The following is a 17106-nucleotide window of genomic DNA, read 5'->3' as shown; positions in this document are numbered from 1 at the left end:
AAAGAATGTAATAGTAACATGTGTTGAACACTGGCCTTTTGGTGTTTCTGATCATTTGAAAATAGCATAATAGGGGACTTCCCTGGTGGTCCAGTGGTTGAGAGTCTGCCTTCCAGTGAGAGAGGATGCGGGTTCGATTCCTGATCCCGGAACTAGTATCCCACATGCCGCAACTGCTAGGCCCGCTCGCTCTGGAGCCCACATACCACAACTAGAGAGAAGCCCGTGAGCTGCAACGAAGAGCCTGCCCACCACAGTGGAGATCCTGCATGCCACAGCTAAGACCCAATGCAGCCAAATTAATTAATTAATTACATAACTTAAAAGAGAAGGAAAGAAAATGACATAATAGGATTTTCCTCAAACTGGATTTAGTGATTTAACTGAAATGAAAGATAAGAGTTTAGTAAATTTATTTCTTGGCATGGTGACAAGCATGGGTTTCTTAAATTTCCAATAAGACCCACAGTTAAAGTTTTCTGTTTATTTTTGACAGGAATAATAATGTATATGTGGCCTTGGACGTGAAGCAGTCAGTCTTCTGTTGCTGTTTAAAAGTGTCAGGGACCGATGTTGTGGGAAGCATGGACCTAATGAACGGGCAGGCAAGCAGTGTTAGTATTGCTGCTACTGCTTCTGAGGTAAGACATTTAAGAAGTTCAGTTGTAAAATTTCTTACCTGGCATTCTGATATTTTAAGCATTATTGTTAGTCACAGATTTAAATCAGAGCTTGAGAAAAAGGGTTACAGATTTTTCAGTTTTTTAAAAAACAGTTTTAATTGTACCATGTATGTGTTCATTGTACATTTTAAGAGTTAATCCCTACCTACTTAACGTACTTGACAAATAATGATTACTTAAAACCCTTTCTTGGGTTTAGTTTTAAAGGATGCATAGAATTTCTTTTTAAAGTGTTTTTGCATTATATGAATCTTGAGGGCAACAGTACAGGTGGGGCAAAGAAGGACATAATAGTGGCACTGTCAGATCCCTTGATTCCCAGCCTGTTGAAGAAGATCAAAGAACGATTAGGCTGGAATGTTGATAGGGCTGCTTGGTGATGTAGCTCAGAGTGTTAAAGATGGAGATGAAGACTGAACTAGATGCTCAACTGAATGGTTAATGTATTGTGATTTTATTTTTGCCCTACCCCCCTCCTTTTTTTTTTTTTTCTTTTTTTGCTTTGTCTATAAATCTAGAGTACTTGCCTGCTTTCCTTAATAACTTTAGCATTTAGCTTCTATATTTCTCCTTTATTTTACTCTTACCATAGAGGATGAGAATAAATGTTTATGACACTTTAACACCTTGACCTCAGAATTCCTTGATAACTTCAACTTCATTTTGCCTAAGCCAGTTACTTAGGCCTTGCTGTCACTGAAAATATTCTAAGTCAGTAGTTTCAGGTTTTTTTCTTATTAGTTGATTTCTGTATTTTTACCTCTAGCTCTGGCTTCCCTTATAAATTTTATTAAGCATTTCTGATGGACCGGACATTTTACTTATGATATGAACAAAATCAGGTTCCTTGTTTCTAGTCTGCTGCACTACCTGTAAAGAAAATAGCCCACCCCCTTACTCTGACTTCTGTTAGTAGCATCACCATTTCGTTAACATCTAAGGTGAGATCTGTAGATTTGGCATTAACTTGCTTCCCCTTTGCCCACCACAGCCGTTTTCACACCACAGCCGTTTTCACATCACAGCAGGGAGAGCCCACTAACAAAACAGAAGTTAGAATCCTCTGTAATATAATCTTCAAGTGATGTCTCAGGTCCTCCCCACACTCAGGTGGAGAGGATTACACAGGGGGTGACCACCAAGAGAGAGAGATGCCTGGCAGCCGGCTTAGAGCCTGTCCACCACACCTTATCTCTGAGATCCAGCCCTTTACTCCTCATTTCTGCTAGTGCCATCTTAGTTTGGTCATGTATTACTTCTTGTCTAGAATATCGTAGTGGTTTTTTATTTTGATCTTGCACTTCTGTTCTCTGCTGTTTTGGGTGCATTTGACTGTGATTCAGTTTTAATATTCTTAAAATACAGCTGTTATACTTTATTGTATTCTCAAAGTGTCCATGGTTCCTCATTACCTACTAACTAAATACACATGACATTCAGCCCTGCATTTAAGACTTTCCTCAAAATGGGCCTAAATTTTCTTTCTAATGGATTTTATTGCTACTAATTCTCTACTTGAAATTTACTTTCTAATGAAAGAATACTACGTCTTGCTGACGTTTGTATAAACCCTTAGCCTTTTCTGTTTCAGGTGCTATACTTTTAGGAAAGTTTTTTCCTGATCCCCTAAACAGATAGGAGCTTTCGTATTTTTGAAATGATCACTTCAAAAAATTCCATTTTTAATAATTTTTTTCCACAAATTTATACATAGCGAATTTTCTTCTTCCTTGAGACAGGGATCATATATGTTCGTAAATATGTCTGTATTATATGCATATTTACTTGGTATTTTTATAACCATATTTCTTGACTGTGTTAAATGTATGTGTATATATGTATAGTATATTTATGACTATGTGTGCTGAAACATATGAGCTAGTATTGCAAGAAACAGTACACAATTGTTTGTTAAATAAAATAGGTCATTTCACTTATATAAAAAAATCATGTTGACTTTTCCAAAAGTGGATGAATTACCTCAGACCTCAGAGTAGTATAATTTAGTATATGAGAAGTATGGGGGGAAAAGTCAGCTTTTTAAATTGTCCTCCTGCTGTGGCAAGAAGATAAAATTAAAAATATGTATTTTTCTACCTTCTCTTAAAATAAAGATGTGTTAACATATCAAAATGCAAACTTCTCACAAATGTGATGACCTTACAGGTACTTAAGGTACTTGATGGGTGATTGACTCCGCTTATCGCTACCTTTTAGACTTAACCTGTGCTTAAGCTTCTGGTATCAGTAGAGTGGTGGTGAACTTTTTTCAAACATTTAGAAGTGTCACTAGTTTTTCAGTCTTGTTATGAATAAAGAATTACTACTATGCTCTTAGTGCATACATGTCTCAGTACTGCTTAACTTCTTATCTTTACCAGCTTATGTATTGGTAGTGGGAAAGCAGGTAGAAGCACATCACTCATAATTTTTAAAGCCTCTACTAATGGCTTGTAAGAAGGAAAAGAGGAAAATGATTACTCACTTTCATACACAGTAAGATTGCCTTTATGATTTGCTCACTTGTCTTGAATGAGTTAGAAACTTGGAGAAAATTACCAAGTTATGCTTAAAATGAACATATTTACTTGCCAGAATGTATTTCTTATTTGGTTGTTACTGGATTGGTATATACTGATTAACTGATGTGTATTTGAATGCTTAACATGAATAAATTTCTATGTTAGTCTTGGAATATAAACTAACGTTGTCTACATACTGTTAGTCATAGTTATAGAGATTAAACACATGGGATAAGATACTATATATAAAATCCATTTATGAGACTTTAGATTTCTTCTCAGACATGTAAAGAGCTTGGAATTCATCACTCCTGTCCTCACAGCTTGAAAAAAGCTGAACAAACTGAAAACCAGTAACTCTTCTTAGCTCTATCAGAGAACTGATGTCACAGAGCAAATTGATGGTGATGCCCTGAAAACTGGAGAGAGAGGCAAATACAGAGAATCACTGTTTACCAAGAGCAGGAGTCACTGGAGCCAGGAAAGGGTAGGAAAGCTTACTGTAGTTGACAAACTGCTGGAGGCTGTGTGTGGACTAGCTTGAGAGTTGAGAACTCCTGGGGGCTCCCACCCCACTTTTGTGAGTTTTACCTCCAGGAGCCCCACCAAGTTCTCACAGCCAGAATCAGAAAAAAATCCCTTCTGCTTCCAGCAGGGGGAGGGGAAAGTAACCATTCTGAAATATACTAGGGGGAGGAAGTAATCATCCTGAAATATGCCCAGCACATTCTGTTCTCTACCTCACCTTAGGGGAGACTATTTTACCAGCCTAACCTACTTGGGGGAAGAGAAATACCCAATTCCGGGTATTTCTAGCCTTCCTGTCTTCCTTTCTAAGGGGAGTCCTGGGTACTGAGAAGTACCTAAGGTCACTGCGCAAGGGCGCAGGCTCACTGAAGTACCTGATTGTAGGGCAGTGGATACTTCTCCTCTTTCCACACCTTAGCACCACATCAGCAGGGCTCCAGTATAATAGTAAAGGATCTCAGCTGAAAGAACAGCAAGGCACAGACTCTTTCTAAGGAGGAGTTTCTAGAAAAATTTCAGAGACAAACACAAGGACACTAGAGGAAAGTGAAGGCACCTCTAGCCACAATAAATAGTAAACAGCATAACTCCTATCCAGATAAACATAAACCCTTACACTAAAGGCCCATAGGCCTCCATATCTATTACCCACTAAAGCATGTCTGGCTTTCAAGAAATTTTAAGGCATGCTGAAAGGTAACCAAAAAACCCATAGGCTGAAGAGGCAAAGCAAGCAACACAGCCAGACTCAGATACAGCAGAGATTTTGGAATTAACAGACTGGGAATTAAAATAACCATGATTAATAATGTTGAGTGCTAATGGAAAAAGTGGACAACAGGCAAGAAGAGATGGATAGTATAAGCAGGGATATTGAAACTCTGAGAATCAAAAGGAAAGGCTAGAAATCAAAAATATTGTGTCAAAAATGAAGAATGACTTTGACTGGCTCACCAGTGGACTGGTGACCAGTAGACAGCTAAGGAAAGAGTCAGTGAACCTGAAGACATGTCAACAGAATCGTCCCAAGCTGAAGTGCGGAGAAAATAGAATGAGGAAAACAGAACTCAGTATTCAAGAACTGTGGGGCAATGACAAAAGGTGTAGCATACACCTAATGCGACGGCCAGAAGGAGGAGAAAGAGAAAGGAGCAGAAGAAACATTTGAAGTAATAATGGTTGAGAATTTTCCAAAATTAATGATAGACCCCTTCCTTTGTGATGATTTTGATATTCAGTTGCTACCGAAAGGGAAGGAAAAAGTAAACATGGAGCATAATGGCAAGTGCTCAAAACTGATGTATAATAGCTGGTAGGTTGACAGACATAGTATACCTCCGTAATTGAAACTTTGGTTAATTTTTTGTGCCATTGACTGTAGCCTGATGTCCTACCACCATTTAACAGAGTGTGATCTAAATGTTCGTACAGTGATGATACTCTGCTTTCAGCCAACTGATTGCAAAATACATTTTTATTTTGTAGTACAGATGAAGTGGAAATTTAACAGAAATAAGATTTTTAGGGCCAAAAGCCTCTTTTGTTCTACATATAGCAACAGCAAATTCAAAATTAAAGCAGTAACCTTAAAAAAGCAGAAAACGCTTTAAGGTTGTACTGTAATAGGAAGAACAGTGTCAATTGTACTGTCACAGACAGACATTCACTTAACAAATTAGACTTGGTTATTTAGTTAATGGAGTCCTGAATGTTTTCCTGTGGCTTATGTTAGGAAAATAATTTGTCTTTTTCATAATAAACATTAGTTTTAAAAATTATAGATGGGAGTATCCTTCTCCCCTAACTTCTTTTATCCCATTTGAAAATCATTGAACTTGTTATTGATAAAATCCTTTATTTCTTTTGGAAATGATAGGATGTCAGGTTGAGGAAACAGACAGGAAAATGACTTACTCAAGAACCTAAAAATCTAAAGTTGAGGTTAGATTTCAAGTTGCCTGACCCTTTTCCTAGTGCTCTTCCAGCTAAGCAGTGTGTTCTTGCCCAACTTTTCTACAGCATTTGTTAACTCACTTTTCTTAGCTTCTTGCGTTTTTAAGGCCAGTCTAGTTTCTGTGACACTGGCTGCAAGACAGTTTTTAAATGGCTGCATTTTTTTTTTCAATTTAACAGAAAAGTAGCAGTTCTGAATCATTAAGTGACAAAGGTTCTGAATTGAAGAAAAGCTTTGATGCTGTGGTATTTGATGTCCTTAAGGTTACACCAGAAGAATATGCGGTAAGCCTCCCACCTCTTGTTCTCCAGTTTTTGCACATAATTTACATATTGGTGCTATTCAGTTAGAATTTGTAGGCCCAACAGAGGAGATGTTTAAAAAAAAAACTGGATGTGGGAATGGATGGGAGAGCAGCACAGCAGTGGAGCAAGCAGAGGAGTGAAATGGAGAAGGTAAGAAAATCCATTGATATTTTTAGAGCAGCTTCATAAGTTACACTATCAACTTGATAAGTAATAATAAGTATTTACCTTCATGGTAATTGCTTTCATCCCTACCTATACCACCTCCCCAAGCTAACTGTACTTTGACATGTGTAAGAAGTATTTTTACTTTTTTGTAAATTAAAAATTAAAGTGTTCATTTATTTATGTTGTCTTTTTCCTTTAACTTGTTAGCAGAATATATTGATTTCCTGATATTGAGCCACTCTTGCATTCCAGGAATAAACTGTGTTTGGTCATAGCATATTATTATTTGGTATTTTGCTAGATTTTGTTTTACGTCTATAGCCACAAGTGAGATAGGTCCATGTGAAGTCGTCCTTCAATATGAGTTGCCACTAGTGTAGAGTCAGTTACTTTTTATAAATTGGGAAGAATACCTTTTTATTAATGTCATATTTTATATTACTGTTTTTTTAATCAGAAATTCTGACTTTAAAAAAATGTGAAATCTCTTGTTTTTTTAAATAAATTTACTTATTTATTTGTTTATTGGCTACATTGGGTCTTCGTTGCTGAGTGCCGGCTTTCTCTAGTTATGGAGAGCAGGGGCTACTCTCCATTGTGGTGCAGTGGCTTCTCTTGTTGAAGAGCACGGGCTCTAGGGGCACAGACTTCAGTAGTTGTGGCATGCAGACTCAGTAGCTGTGACGCACGGGCTTAGTTGCTCCAAGGCATGTGGAATCTTCCCAGACCAGGGATCAAACCCATGTTCCTTGCATTGGCAGGCAGATTCTTAACCACTGCACCACCAGGGAAGTCCTATATTACTCTTTGAGTAGATATGATTTAATAGTCACAACAACACTGCTCTGTGAACCAGTAGATCCAATTTTTGTTTTTTATTTGGGTTTAATGTATGACCATGTTCAAATTTTTTCAATTATTTTTGTTTATTTTGTAGCTTTACCTCATTTATCTCACAAGAAAATATGAATAGATGAGATAATTAGAAATAATTACATTTAATGGTATATGGGCTAAATTTTCATTTTCTTAAGCCCTTATAAAATTGGGACTTTTTTCTGGTAAAGATTTGACTACTCAATATATTTTAGTACAGAATATAATTTTAATTTCAAATATATGTTATATTATGGAATTCCAAAGAGGAAATTGTAATTTTTTTACTCTTTTATTTCAGGGCCAGATAACGCTAATGGATGTTCCAGTATTTAAAGCCATTCAACCAGATGTGAGTAGTTTTAAGAACTTTCCTTTGAAATATACAAAATGGTAAATTATAGCATCCCCAATTAAGAAGTTTTAGAAATGACAAATTACACTTTATGTTAATTTTTAAATGTTTAAAGCTTTTGATGTAGCTTGCCTGTATATTTTTCAGGCCTCAGAAGCTCATGTGGCATTCACAGCTCTGCACTGTTGAGTCATGGATAGGACTATCTGAGTCATTTTGGTTGGTTTGGCTTCATCACGTTGCTGAAGGGGGAATATACTTAGGTCGAATGATTGACCTAAGGCTTTGAATCTTTTTAATAGGATAATGGGAATAAGCTACTGGGTTTCACAACTCACTTCAGTAATCTTTTCCCTTGTACCTTAATTTTATGACTTTATAATATGACTGTGTGTTGACGCTATGGAGAAGAGAGAGAGAATCAAGGAAAGCATTTTTTGTTTTTATTAAAAAGGAGGAGACTAACATTTGTTATGCATCTACCTAGTGTAAGCCATTTATTACAGTGTGTGTGTATGTATGTTCCTGTCATGATCACAACCTGAGTATGGTAGTTAGTATCTGTTCTACTGATGAGAAAACAGGACGGTTGTCCCTGATACACAGCTAAGTATTGGAATTGGCTTTCAGACTCTAAAAACTGATGCTTTTCCCACTCTTATCAGGTAAAAATATTAATATCATTTTGTATCCCAAAACTAAGTCATTGATAATACTGATATGTTCAGTACCATAAGATAAATATTTTTTTGGTTCTTTTGGAACAAAATTTGTGTATTTGTTGTAGTATTTTAAGTCAACTGTATCATAGATGTTGAAGAAAACATCTGTATCTTCAGTGGTATAGGCAGTATTAGTCCTGTGTTTTTCAAGTAAGTTACTTAATGTCTGAGTATCTCAAGTTTGTCACTTACAAAATGTAAGGGTGGGCCTGAATGATCTCTGAGTCTGTATTTCCATATTTCTGTGTTTTTCTGACTTTCCTCCTTTACCGTGGAGGGCACTCTCAGTAGAACCATTAGTTTAGCAACAGAGGAAGAGGAACAATATAGTCTACAAATAAGGCACAAACAGAAAATAGCTTTTGTATTTAAATGATAACAACTGAAACATTCATTTCCTCACATCCATGAACAAAACAAACTAAATTCTTTATAAAATTTACATTTTTTTTTGCCCTGAAGTTCAGCCATCTTCTCCTGAGACATATTTTTTCCCTTTTGAATAAACTGCAATTACTATATTTCTGTTTCATACGAGGTTAGTGCCATCCAATAGAAATATAATGTGAACCATTGATATAACTGTGCATTTTCTAGTAGCCACATTACAAAGTAAAAAGAAGTAAAATTAATTTCAATAATTGTATTTAACCGACTGCATCCAAAATATTATCACTTCAACTTATAGTCCATATAAAAATTATTGAGATGTTGTTTTACTCTTTTCTTTGTACTAAGACTTTGAAATTCAGTGTTTATTGTACAATTACAGCACATCTTTATGTGGAGTTGCCACATTGCAAGTGCTCGATAGCCATTTGTGGAGGGGGGTTGACATTGAAGATCTAGACAGTGATGACTTACGGACATAAACTTCAAGTCAATGGGCATTTTTTATTACCCTGGGACATCGAAACAGTGCTTTGTGAACTTCATAGGAGTAAACTTTAAAAATTCCCTTGACCTCACTTCCTGGTCTAATTTAACACCCATCCCATTGATTTTCTTTTTAACCTAAGTAGCTTATTTATCCATTCTCTCTCCACACTCAACACCCCAGTCCAAGACACCATCATAACTCAGCTGAATTACTGCCATGCCCTCTTACTTGATCTGTCCGCATCCACCCTGACCCTTCTAAACTTTCTCTACCCAATAGCCAAGATAATTGTTCAACATGTAAATCTGCTCGTATGATTTCTCTGCTTATAATGCTTCAGTGGCTTCCTGTTGCTCTGAGGATAAAGACAAACTATCCTAATATCATCTGCAAATCTCTTCAGAGTTTTGCCTCTCCCTACCTACTCCAACCTCATCTTACAGCTTTTCTACCTCTTTCTGGTCTAGCTACAGTGGCCTTTTAGCCTCTCTCACCACTGTGCCCATGTGCACCCTAGTTAACTGCTACTCCTCCTTCAGCTCTTAGATCAAGTTTGACTTTCTCAAGTGAGCTTTCTTTTCTTCCTTTCCTACAGGCTCTCCCAGCACTTCCTAGTTCTTTGCTGGACTTGTCAGATGCAGTTTTACATTTATATATTGTGGTTCAATAAGTATTTACTGAGTGTCTACTCAGTGCCAGGCACTGGTTTACAGCCCTGAAGAGACTAAAATTCCTGCCCTCGTGCATCTTACATTTGAGTGAGGTGAGCTAGTAGTGCATCATGAAAAACATCAAACAGCCAGAAGAGGGTAGGGCCTAAGGGCAGTGGGAGTCGTGATTTTAGATAGGATGGTCAGAAATGCTTCACTGAAAAGCTGCTGTCTGGGAAAGACCTGAACAAGACGAGAGAGCAGGCGGTACTGGTGTTTGGGGGAAGGGTGTTCCAGGCAGAGAGAACAGTACTGATATTTAGAACCGTAAGTTTCTTTCTTAGTCCTTTTGGGAACAAAAAATAGTGTATTTGTTGTAGCATATACAAGTCTACAGTGGCCCTGAATACTTTTCCTTATACTTTTATACTTTATAATATGACCATGTGTTGTATTTTAGAGACAAGAAAAAAGGAAGGCTTTTTTTTTTTTTAAAGGAGACTAACATTATATATCTACCTATTGTAAGCCATTTTTTGTGCTTGCATAAGGGAAGAGATTACTTAAGTGAGGTGTGAAGCCTAGGGCAAAGGCCAGTGAGCTGCAATAAGTGAGCTCTGGCATCTAGTAGAAAGTGAGAGAGGTAGAGAGGGCTGGATGGCATGGGGCCTTGAAAACCGTTACTCTGAAAAATATAGGAAGCTCGGGGAGGGTTTTGAGCAAATGACTGACATTGTCTGACTTGGGTTTTAAGTAGCTTTTCCTGATTGCTGGCCTGGGTATGTGGGGAAGCAAGCATGGGGGTGGGGAGGGTCCAGTACCAAGGACTGAATCGAGGAGACCAGGTGAGAGGCGAAGGTGACTTGGATCAGGGTGTGAGGGGAAGAGGTGGTGAGAAGTTGTCAGGCACATTATGTGCAAGAGGAGTCAAGGATGATGGCATGATTTTTGGCCTGACACTGGAAACATTTATTTGGTAGTCTCTGAGATAGAAAATGATTAGTATTGTGTTCGTAGCTCCTGGGGCTGCCATTTATATAGAATAGACTGTGCAGTGTAGCCTGTGGAGAAAGGCCCGAGGAGCAGATTTTGAAGGAAGAGCCTGAGTTCGGCTTTGGAAATGTTTAGTTTTACATGCCTGTTGGAGAGCCAAGGAGAATGTTGAGTTAGGCAGTACATACTAGCATATATTTTCAGTTCAGGCTGGAAATGTAAGTTTGGGAGTTGTCAGTGTAGAGATATTTAAAGCGTGGGTGAGATTGCCGAGAGAGTGAATGTAGGTGGAGAAAAGAAGGGACCTATTTAGTGTTGAGGAGAAGCTAGCAAAAGAAACTAAGCAGCAGCAGCTGGTGGTTTAGGAGGAAAAATAGGTTAGTGTGAAATTTGAGGAACCAAGTGAAGGACACATTTTTAAGAAGGAAGGAGTGATCAGGTGTAAAGTGGTGTTAATCCTGTGCTTATTTGTTTATTGCTTGCCACTTTCGCTAGGTTTTAAGCTTCACAAGGACAGTTAGGACGGATAATTTTGCTTTTACTATTTTGTCTGTCTGGCCTGGTGTGGGAACTCAGTATTTAGAGTGAGAAAATGAAAGGTGTTTAGTAAATGTTTGTTCAGTGAGAGAGTGTTTTAAGAAATTGAAGTAGTAACTCTTGGAAGAAACAATATCGCACCAAAATGTTCTTGTTATGTAGCCATCTCCTATAATCAAGATTACATTAAATGTGGCCGCAGTAAACAGGACTTTGTCATCTGATTTATCCTGAGATATTTAAGACGTACAACAAGGCGTAAAGACTAATGAGATGAACTTCTACGTACCTACCTAACCAGTACTGTTGAAGCCACTCTGCGTCCTCCCATATTCACCTCTCTTCCCTCCTCCCACCAGAGGAACCACTGTCCAGTGTTGATCTATATCATTCCTGTGCATTTAGTTATAGATTTTTTGTAAGTATGTGTATCCCTTAGCAATATGTGCTTTTGCAGGTTTCACATTTTTTATGTAAATGGTAGCCTGTTTTTTTCTTTAGCTTATGTCTAACGTCATTGACCAGCATCCACGCTCAGACTCCAGTGCACTAATTACTGAGCTGCAGAGCATTAACATCCTTAAAGTTATTAAATACTGCCAAACTGTTTTCCATATTGTTTGTACAGATATTGTTTGTTTATTATGTAAAACTCTTGCTATTGATACCTTTAACAAAAGATTTTTTAAGCCACGATGTTAGCCAGTCTAATGTATTAGTCTCATTTATTAGCTGGTGTCTACCTTATGTAGTTAGAATATTAACTTTACTAAAGAATGAAGGAATTATTGTTGTTAAGTCCCAATTAACCTCAGATATGGAAGGATAGTGGTTATCACTGAACCCAATAAATTTCTATCTATTATACCGATGTTCAAGTCTCTACTTTATATATAATTTTATGTAAAACTTTAAAAACTATGTATATGTGTGTACATTATGAAACTATTTAAAAGATCTTTAAAGTTACACTGAAACTGTTTCAATCAAAAATCATTATTATGTGTAAATATCCACATGTAACTTTACTTCAGGTGTTGATTTATTCACATTTTCTGAAATAAAATGTGTTCTGAATTTGAGCTTTGAAGCATATAGATTCTGAATCCAGCTATGTGGTTTAGTGATTTTACTTGCAGGTTGATGATTGAACCACACAGGTCTCACTTAGTTTTCTACAATAGGGGCAATTTCTGAGTTACTCGAAACTTATTAAAATATATGTCTCCCATTAATTCCGTTCCCTAAGTAGGTCCCTGTCATTCTTACCAGTTTGTGGAATTCCGTATTCCCAAGTCTTTCATGTCAGGCAGAATTTAAACTTTCATCCCTAAACTTGTTCTTGACTTGTAGAAAGAAAGGGCTAGCTGTAATAAGTGCAATTTTTTCTCAGAATAAAGCTGCTTATCTGCCTGTCTGTTACACTGTCTACCTCAGAATTGCTCAAGGGAAAAAGAATTCCAAGCCTTTTATTTCCCTTTAGAAACTCTTGGCCTTATCTTTGAGATGTCAAAAATTATTTTTTATTATATAGGGACTATCCTTAGTCATCAGTAAAATACTGGCCAACGAAATCAAACATAAGGCTAAGTCTGGTTTTTCTCCAGCCTTGTATCATACTTGAAATTACCCTAGAGTGAAGGAAGACAAAAAAACAGATTTTGACACTTCGTTTCTTAGTTTTTTGTTTTATGGTAGAGAAGAATGGAAAAACATGATTACCAGTGAAAATAATTTAATGTAAAGGAAAGTTCAGTAATTTTAAAAACTACTTAGTAGGAATATAATTACATAGAAAAAAAACGTTTGCTCTGGTTTTAGTTTTTAAAATTCCCTGTCTGAGTGATTTGTACCATATATTCATTTTTAATACCAGTCAGAAACGTGTGAGTCATTCTTGTCCCTTCTCCCTCCATCCTCTTCCTCTGTTCTCCAGTATCTCTAATTGATTTTACTTCCTAAATAACTTTCTTCCCTATCCCCTTCCCTGTCAGCTCTGAAGGTTGTTTATTAAAAGAGCACAGTGTTTTTACAGGGCTGCAGCTCATTGGCTCCAAAAGTATGAACATTCCTTAGTGCCTGTACATGGTTGTTGGGCCTGAAACAGGTCTCAGCTCAGTCTGTTGTCTGTATGTACTGGTGGATTCCCCTTCATCTGAACACTTTGCCCTGATGTTCCTATAGCTAGTGCTACCGAAATCCTAAGAATCTCCACTTGCCCACCGGCCCAAGCAGCACGGCCAAATCTGGAAGCTTCTATGGATTAGTGATCCCTCTCACACAAAACAAAGCTTTTCACTCTTCTCCCCTCCTCGTAATAAGTATCTGGTTCTTAGTGATAGGAATGGGAAGGAAACCCAGTGATATGGTTGCTGCCATCAACTGCAGACACTGCCGTTATACTGATAACCAGAAGGAAGGAAGTTAGCAGTTCCGTCTCCTGCACTCAACCTCTGTTAGTATGTCCTTCCAACTCTTACTTCCACTGAGTTTCTCACTGTCTTTTTGTTCTTGTTGGTCTTTAATTTAAACCAGTTTTGGGGGTAAATTGCCATGTACTTTGCTGCGTCTTTTTCTTTAAGTGTCCAACACTCACAGCTCTCTGAATGTGGGTACTCAGAAAATTAATTACTTAATTTCACTTCTTTTAAAATTCATTTTAAAGCCCTTTGAATTCCAAAAGTTAATTTTCAGTGGCAAAACCTAAAAGCAATGAGCCAGAAGACTGCATTTTTGTTTCAACTTTGCCATCTATAGATTGTGCCACCAATACAACCTATTTCATACTTTAGCCTTCCTTTAAAAAAAATTAAATGTGCAAAATAAGGGGGTTTGGACTATTTGACCTTTAAAATACCTCCTAGGTCTGAGAAATTCCTGAAAATACTCCTAGAATAATTTTTAGTGGTGACTTCAGAGTAAGAGCTTCAGTTAAGTGTGGCTCTCAGTCAGTAATAAATAGGCTTTTGACCAAAACTGCATTAGTCTTAAGGACATAAGTGTTGGCGTGGTCGTGAGTCAAATTCTTAGAGGTTGGGGGTCTCACTGGAACATAAATTCCACAAGGGCAGAAACTTGTCTGCTCTTTTCACTGACGTATCTGTAGTGCGTGGATAATACTTGTTCAGTATTTGAGTTTGATGAGTGACCATTCCAAGGCTTTGTACTCTGCAGCCTACATGCATATTGTCTCCCATTGTTGATCATGTTTGGAGTTGTTTTTGCAAAAGTCTGCTACCCAATCCAAGAATGTAACTTTTATAAAGTAACACTGTATGGAAGCAGAAGTTTTTTTTTTTCCCCTCTGACCACAATTCAGAACATTTTCTTCCCTAGTATGAATTCGGCAGTGTTCAGTAAGGGGCAAAAGTTTACTATAAGGTAAACACTCATTAATTTCTAGTATGAATTTTCTGGTATTTATTTGAAGCTCAGCTCTTGTTAAAGTTTTCCCCCATTTCTTATATACATAGATGGCCTCCGTATGATTTCTCTTCTGATCATGAAGGTTTTTTTCCTTTTAGAAGGCTCTTACACACTTACAGGGCTTCCCTCCAGTGCAAGTTCTTTCATGTTGCGGAGCAGTGACTGTATTCTGAAGGTTTTTCCGTGTTTATTACATTCATGGGCTTTCTGTGTGTTTTTTTTCTGTTATGAATTCTCTGATGCTCCGTAAAGCTTGCATTTCTTCTGAAGGCATTGCCACATTCGTCGCACCAGTGGGGTTTCTCTTCAGAATGAGTATTATGTTATTCAACACAGGATGAGTTATGACAGAAAGCTCTCTTGCAATCAGGCTTTCTCTCCAGTAGCAATTCTCTGGTGCTTTTGATCAGTCTTAAGTAAGGGGTGAACTGCGCTTGAAATCTGTACTGTAGTCATTGCATTCGATAATGTTTACCTCTCTTATGAGGTTCCCGAGTGTTTATGAAGTGACAGGCTTTGACTGAAAGTCCTCTGATGTGTATTACATCCAAAGAAGAAAGTGCCACACTTTATTATTTGTTCTGTAGGTCAATATAGTAAGTCATTTAGGTTATATCAATGAACACATTACATACAAAGGATAGATAAAGCCCTCCTGTATAACTGGGATACACTAGAGATTGAGGAAGAATTCTGGTTAACAGAGGGCAAGCATGCAGTAGGTCATTCTGAATCTTATTAAAACATTTCTGAAAAACTTGGAATTGAGATCTTTCTGACAGTGTGTATAAAGAGCTTCCTTTATGTGAAATGTCTTGTGTATGCAGAGAGACTAATCTTGGCAACATCCAGAATTCCAACATCAGGAATATCATAATTCTATCCTTGTTTTAATGAAAATTATCATTTTCATTAGAATTAAAACGTAAAAATCCATGAATATAGTGGGAGGTTTGAAGAAAGCAAAGAAGACGTGACTTTTCTTGTGGGCTAGAAAAAGCTAGCTGTTTTGTTAGATGTAAGGGGCAGCTGTTTTGTCAGTTCATATTATTGCTGTTCTTCACTGTGAACTTTCTTAATACATAGTAAGGCCAGGCTTAGAACTGGGGAAGGTAAAGAAGAAAACTGGTAACTAGGGGAGTAGGAATATAACAGCATCGGTGGTAGCAGAAGATAGCTCCTGCCTTTATCTGTGGTCTCACTGTAGAGGCGGCTTTAAGGTATTGGAAGGAGGGAGGTTGGGGGAGGAGAGAATGTGAGTACATTAGAAAAATCAAGTGATATTTTTGATTTAACATATTAAATTAGAATTATATAGTTTCAGAGCTTATTCTCTTGATTAAGAATATAGGAGGGCAGTTTCCGGGAAGACCCGGGGGCTCCGCGCCTCGCATGCTCTGTTCCGAAAGCCTGGCGCGGCGGGGCAGGGTCTCGGGCTAGTCATGGCGTCCCCGTCTCGGAGGCTGCAGACCAAACCCGTCATCACTTGTTTCAAGAGCGTCCTCTTGATCTACACATTCATCTTTTGGATCACTGGTGTTATCCTTCTTGCCGTTGGCATTTGGGGCAAGGTGAGCCTAGAGAATTATTTTTCTCTTTTAAATGAAAAGGCCACCAATGTCCCCTTCGTGCTCATTGGCACTGGCACTGTCATTATTCTTTTGGGCACCTTCGGCTGTTTTGCTACCTGCCGAGCTTCTGCATGGATGCTAAAACTGTATGCAATGTTTCTGACTCTCATTTTTTTGGTTGAACTGGTCGCTGCCATGGTAGGATTTGTTTTCAGACATGAGATTAAGAAACAGCTTTAAGAATAATTATAAGAAAGCTTTAAAGCAGTATAACACTACGGGAGATTATAGAAGCGATGCAGTAGACAAGATCCAAAATACGTCGCATTGTTGTGGTGTCACCGACTATAGGGATTGGATGGATACTAATTATTACTCAGAAAAAGGATTTCCCAAGAGCTGCTGTAAACTTGAAGATTGTTCTCCTCAGAGAGATGCAGATAAAGTAAACAATGAAGGTTGTTTTATAAAGGTGATGACCATTATAGAGTCAGACATGGGAGTTGTTGCGGGAATTTCTTTTGGAGTTGCTTGCTTCCAGCTGATTGGAATCTTTCTAGCCTACTGCCTCTCTCGCGCCGTAACAAACAACCAGTATGAGATAGTGTAACCAGCATAACACGGGCCTATTCCTCTCCAACTTTAAGGATATTAACATCCCTACCCCCAACCCTGTGAATTACAAGATCGCCCGGCTGGAAGACTGACATTTCTTACAGATAGCTTGAAAACCTACACCAGTAGTCTGATTCGATCAAGACATTTGCTTGATATGTTCAAAGTCCACCTTTTGTCCCATTCACGTTAGATCCTTGAAATCTCCATATCTGAAACACTGGAAGAGCTTAGTAAATTGTAAATGAAGCAAAAAAAAAAAAAAAAAAAAAAAAAAAAAAAGAATATAGGAATTGCAGTGAGCACTACATCTGTGGCTGA

At 37.7% G+C, this 17106-nt stretch overlaps 2 protein-coding genes across 6 annotated transcripts in view; both read left to right on the top strand.

The window, feature by feature from the left end:
* RALGPS2 (Ral GEF with PH domain and SH3 binding motif 2) overlaps window positions 1-17106 on the top strand; it is a 157525-nt gene that overhangs the window by 39755 nt on the left and 100664 nt on the right. For 3 of the 5 annotated variants that reach the window (XM_057728961.1, XM_057728960.1, XM_057728963.1), the window contains 3 exons: window positions 497-641; window positions 5867-5971; window positions 7338-7388. In XM_057728961.1, coding sequence (XP_057584944.1) covers window positions 585-641; window positions 5867-5971; window positions 7338-7388 — 213 coding nt within the window. In that variant the 5' untranslated portion in view covers window positions 497-584. The other 2 variants (XM_057728964.1, XM_057728965.1) reach the window with 2 other exon arrangements.
* On the top strand, window positions 15961-17030 carry LOC130849795 (tetraspanin-6-like). The gene is given in 2 exon segments (XM_057728967.1): window positions 15961-16398; window positions 16400-17030. Coding segments are annotated over 2 exon segments (738 nt in total). The 5' UTR covers window positions 15961-16041; the 3' UTR covers window positions 16781-17030.

This window comes from Hippopotamus amphibius, chromosome 3, assembly GCF_030028045.1.
Source record: "Hippopotamus amphibius kiboko isolate mHipAmp2 chromosome 3, mHipAmp2.hap2, whole genome shotgun sequence".
Taxonomy (NCBI): Eukaryota; Metazoa; Chordata; class Mammalia; order Artiodactyla; family Hippopotamidae; genus Hippopotamus; species Hippopotamus amphibius.
The sequence above is the reverse complement of the archived record's forward strand: the minus strand, read 5'-3'. Positions and strand labels throughout refer to the sequence as shown.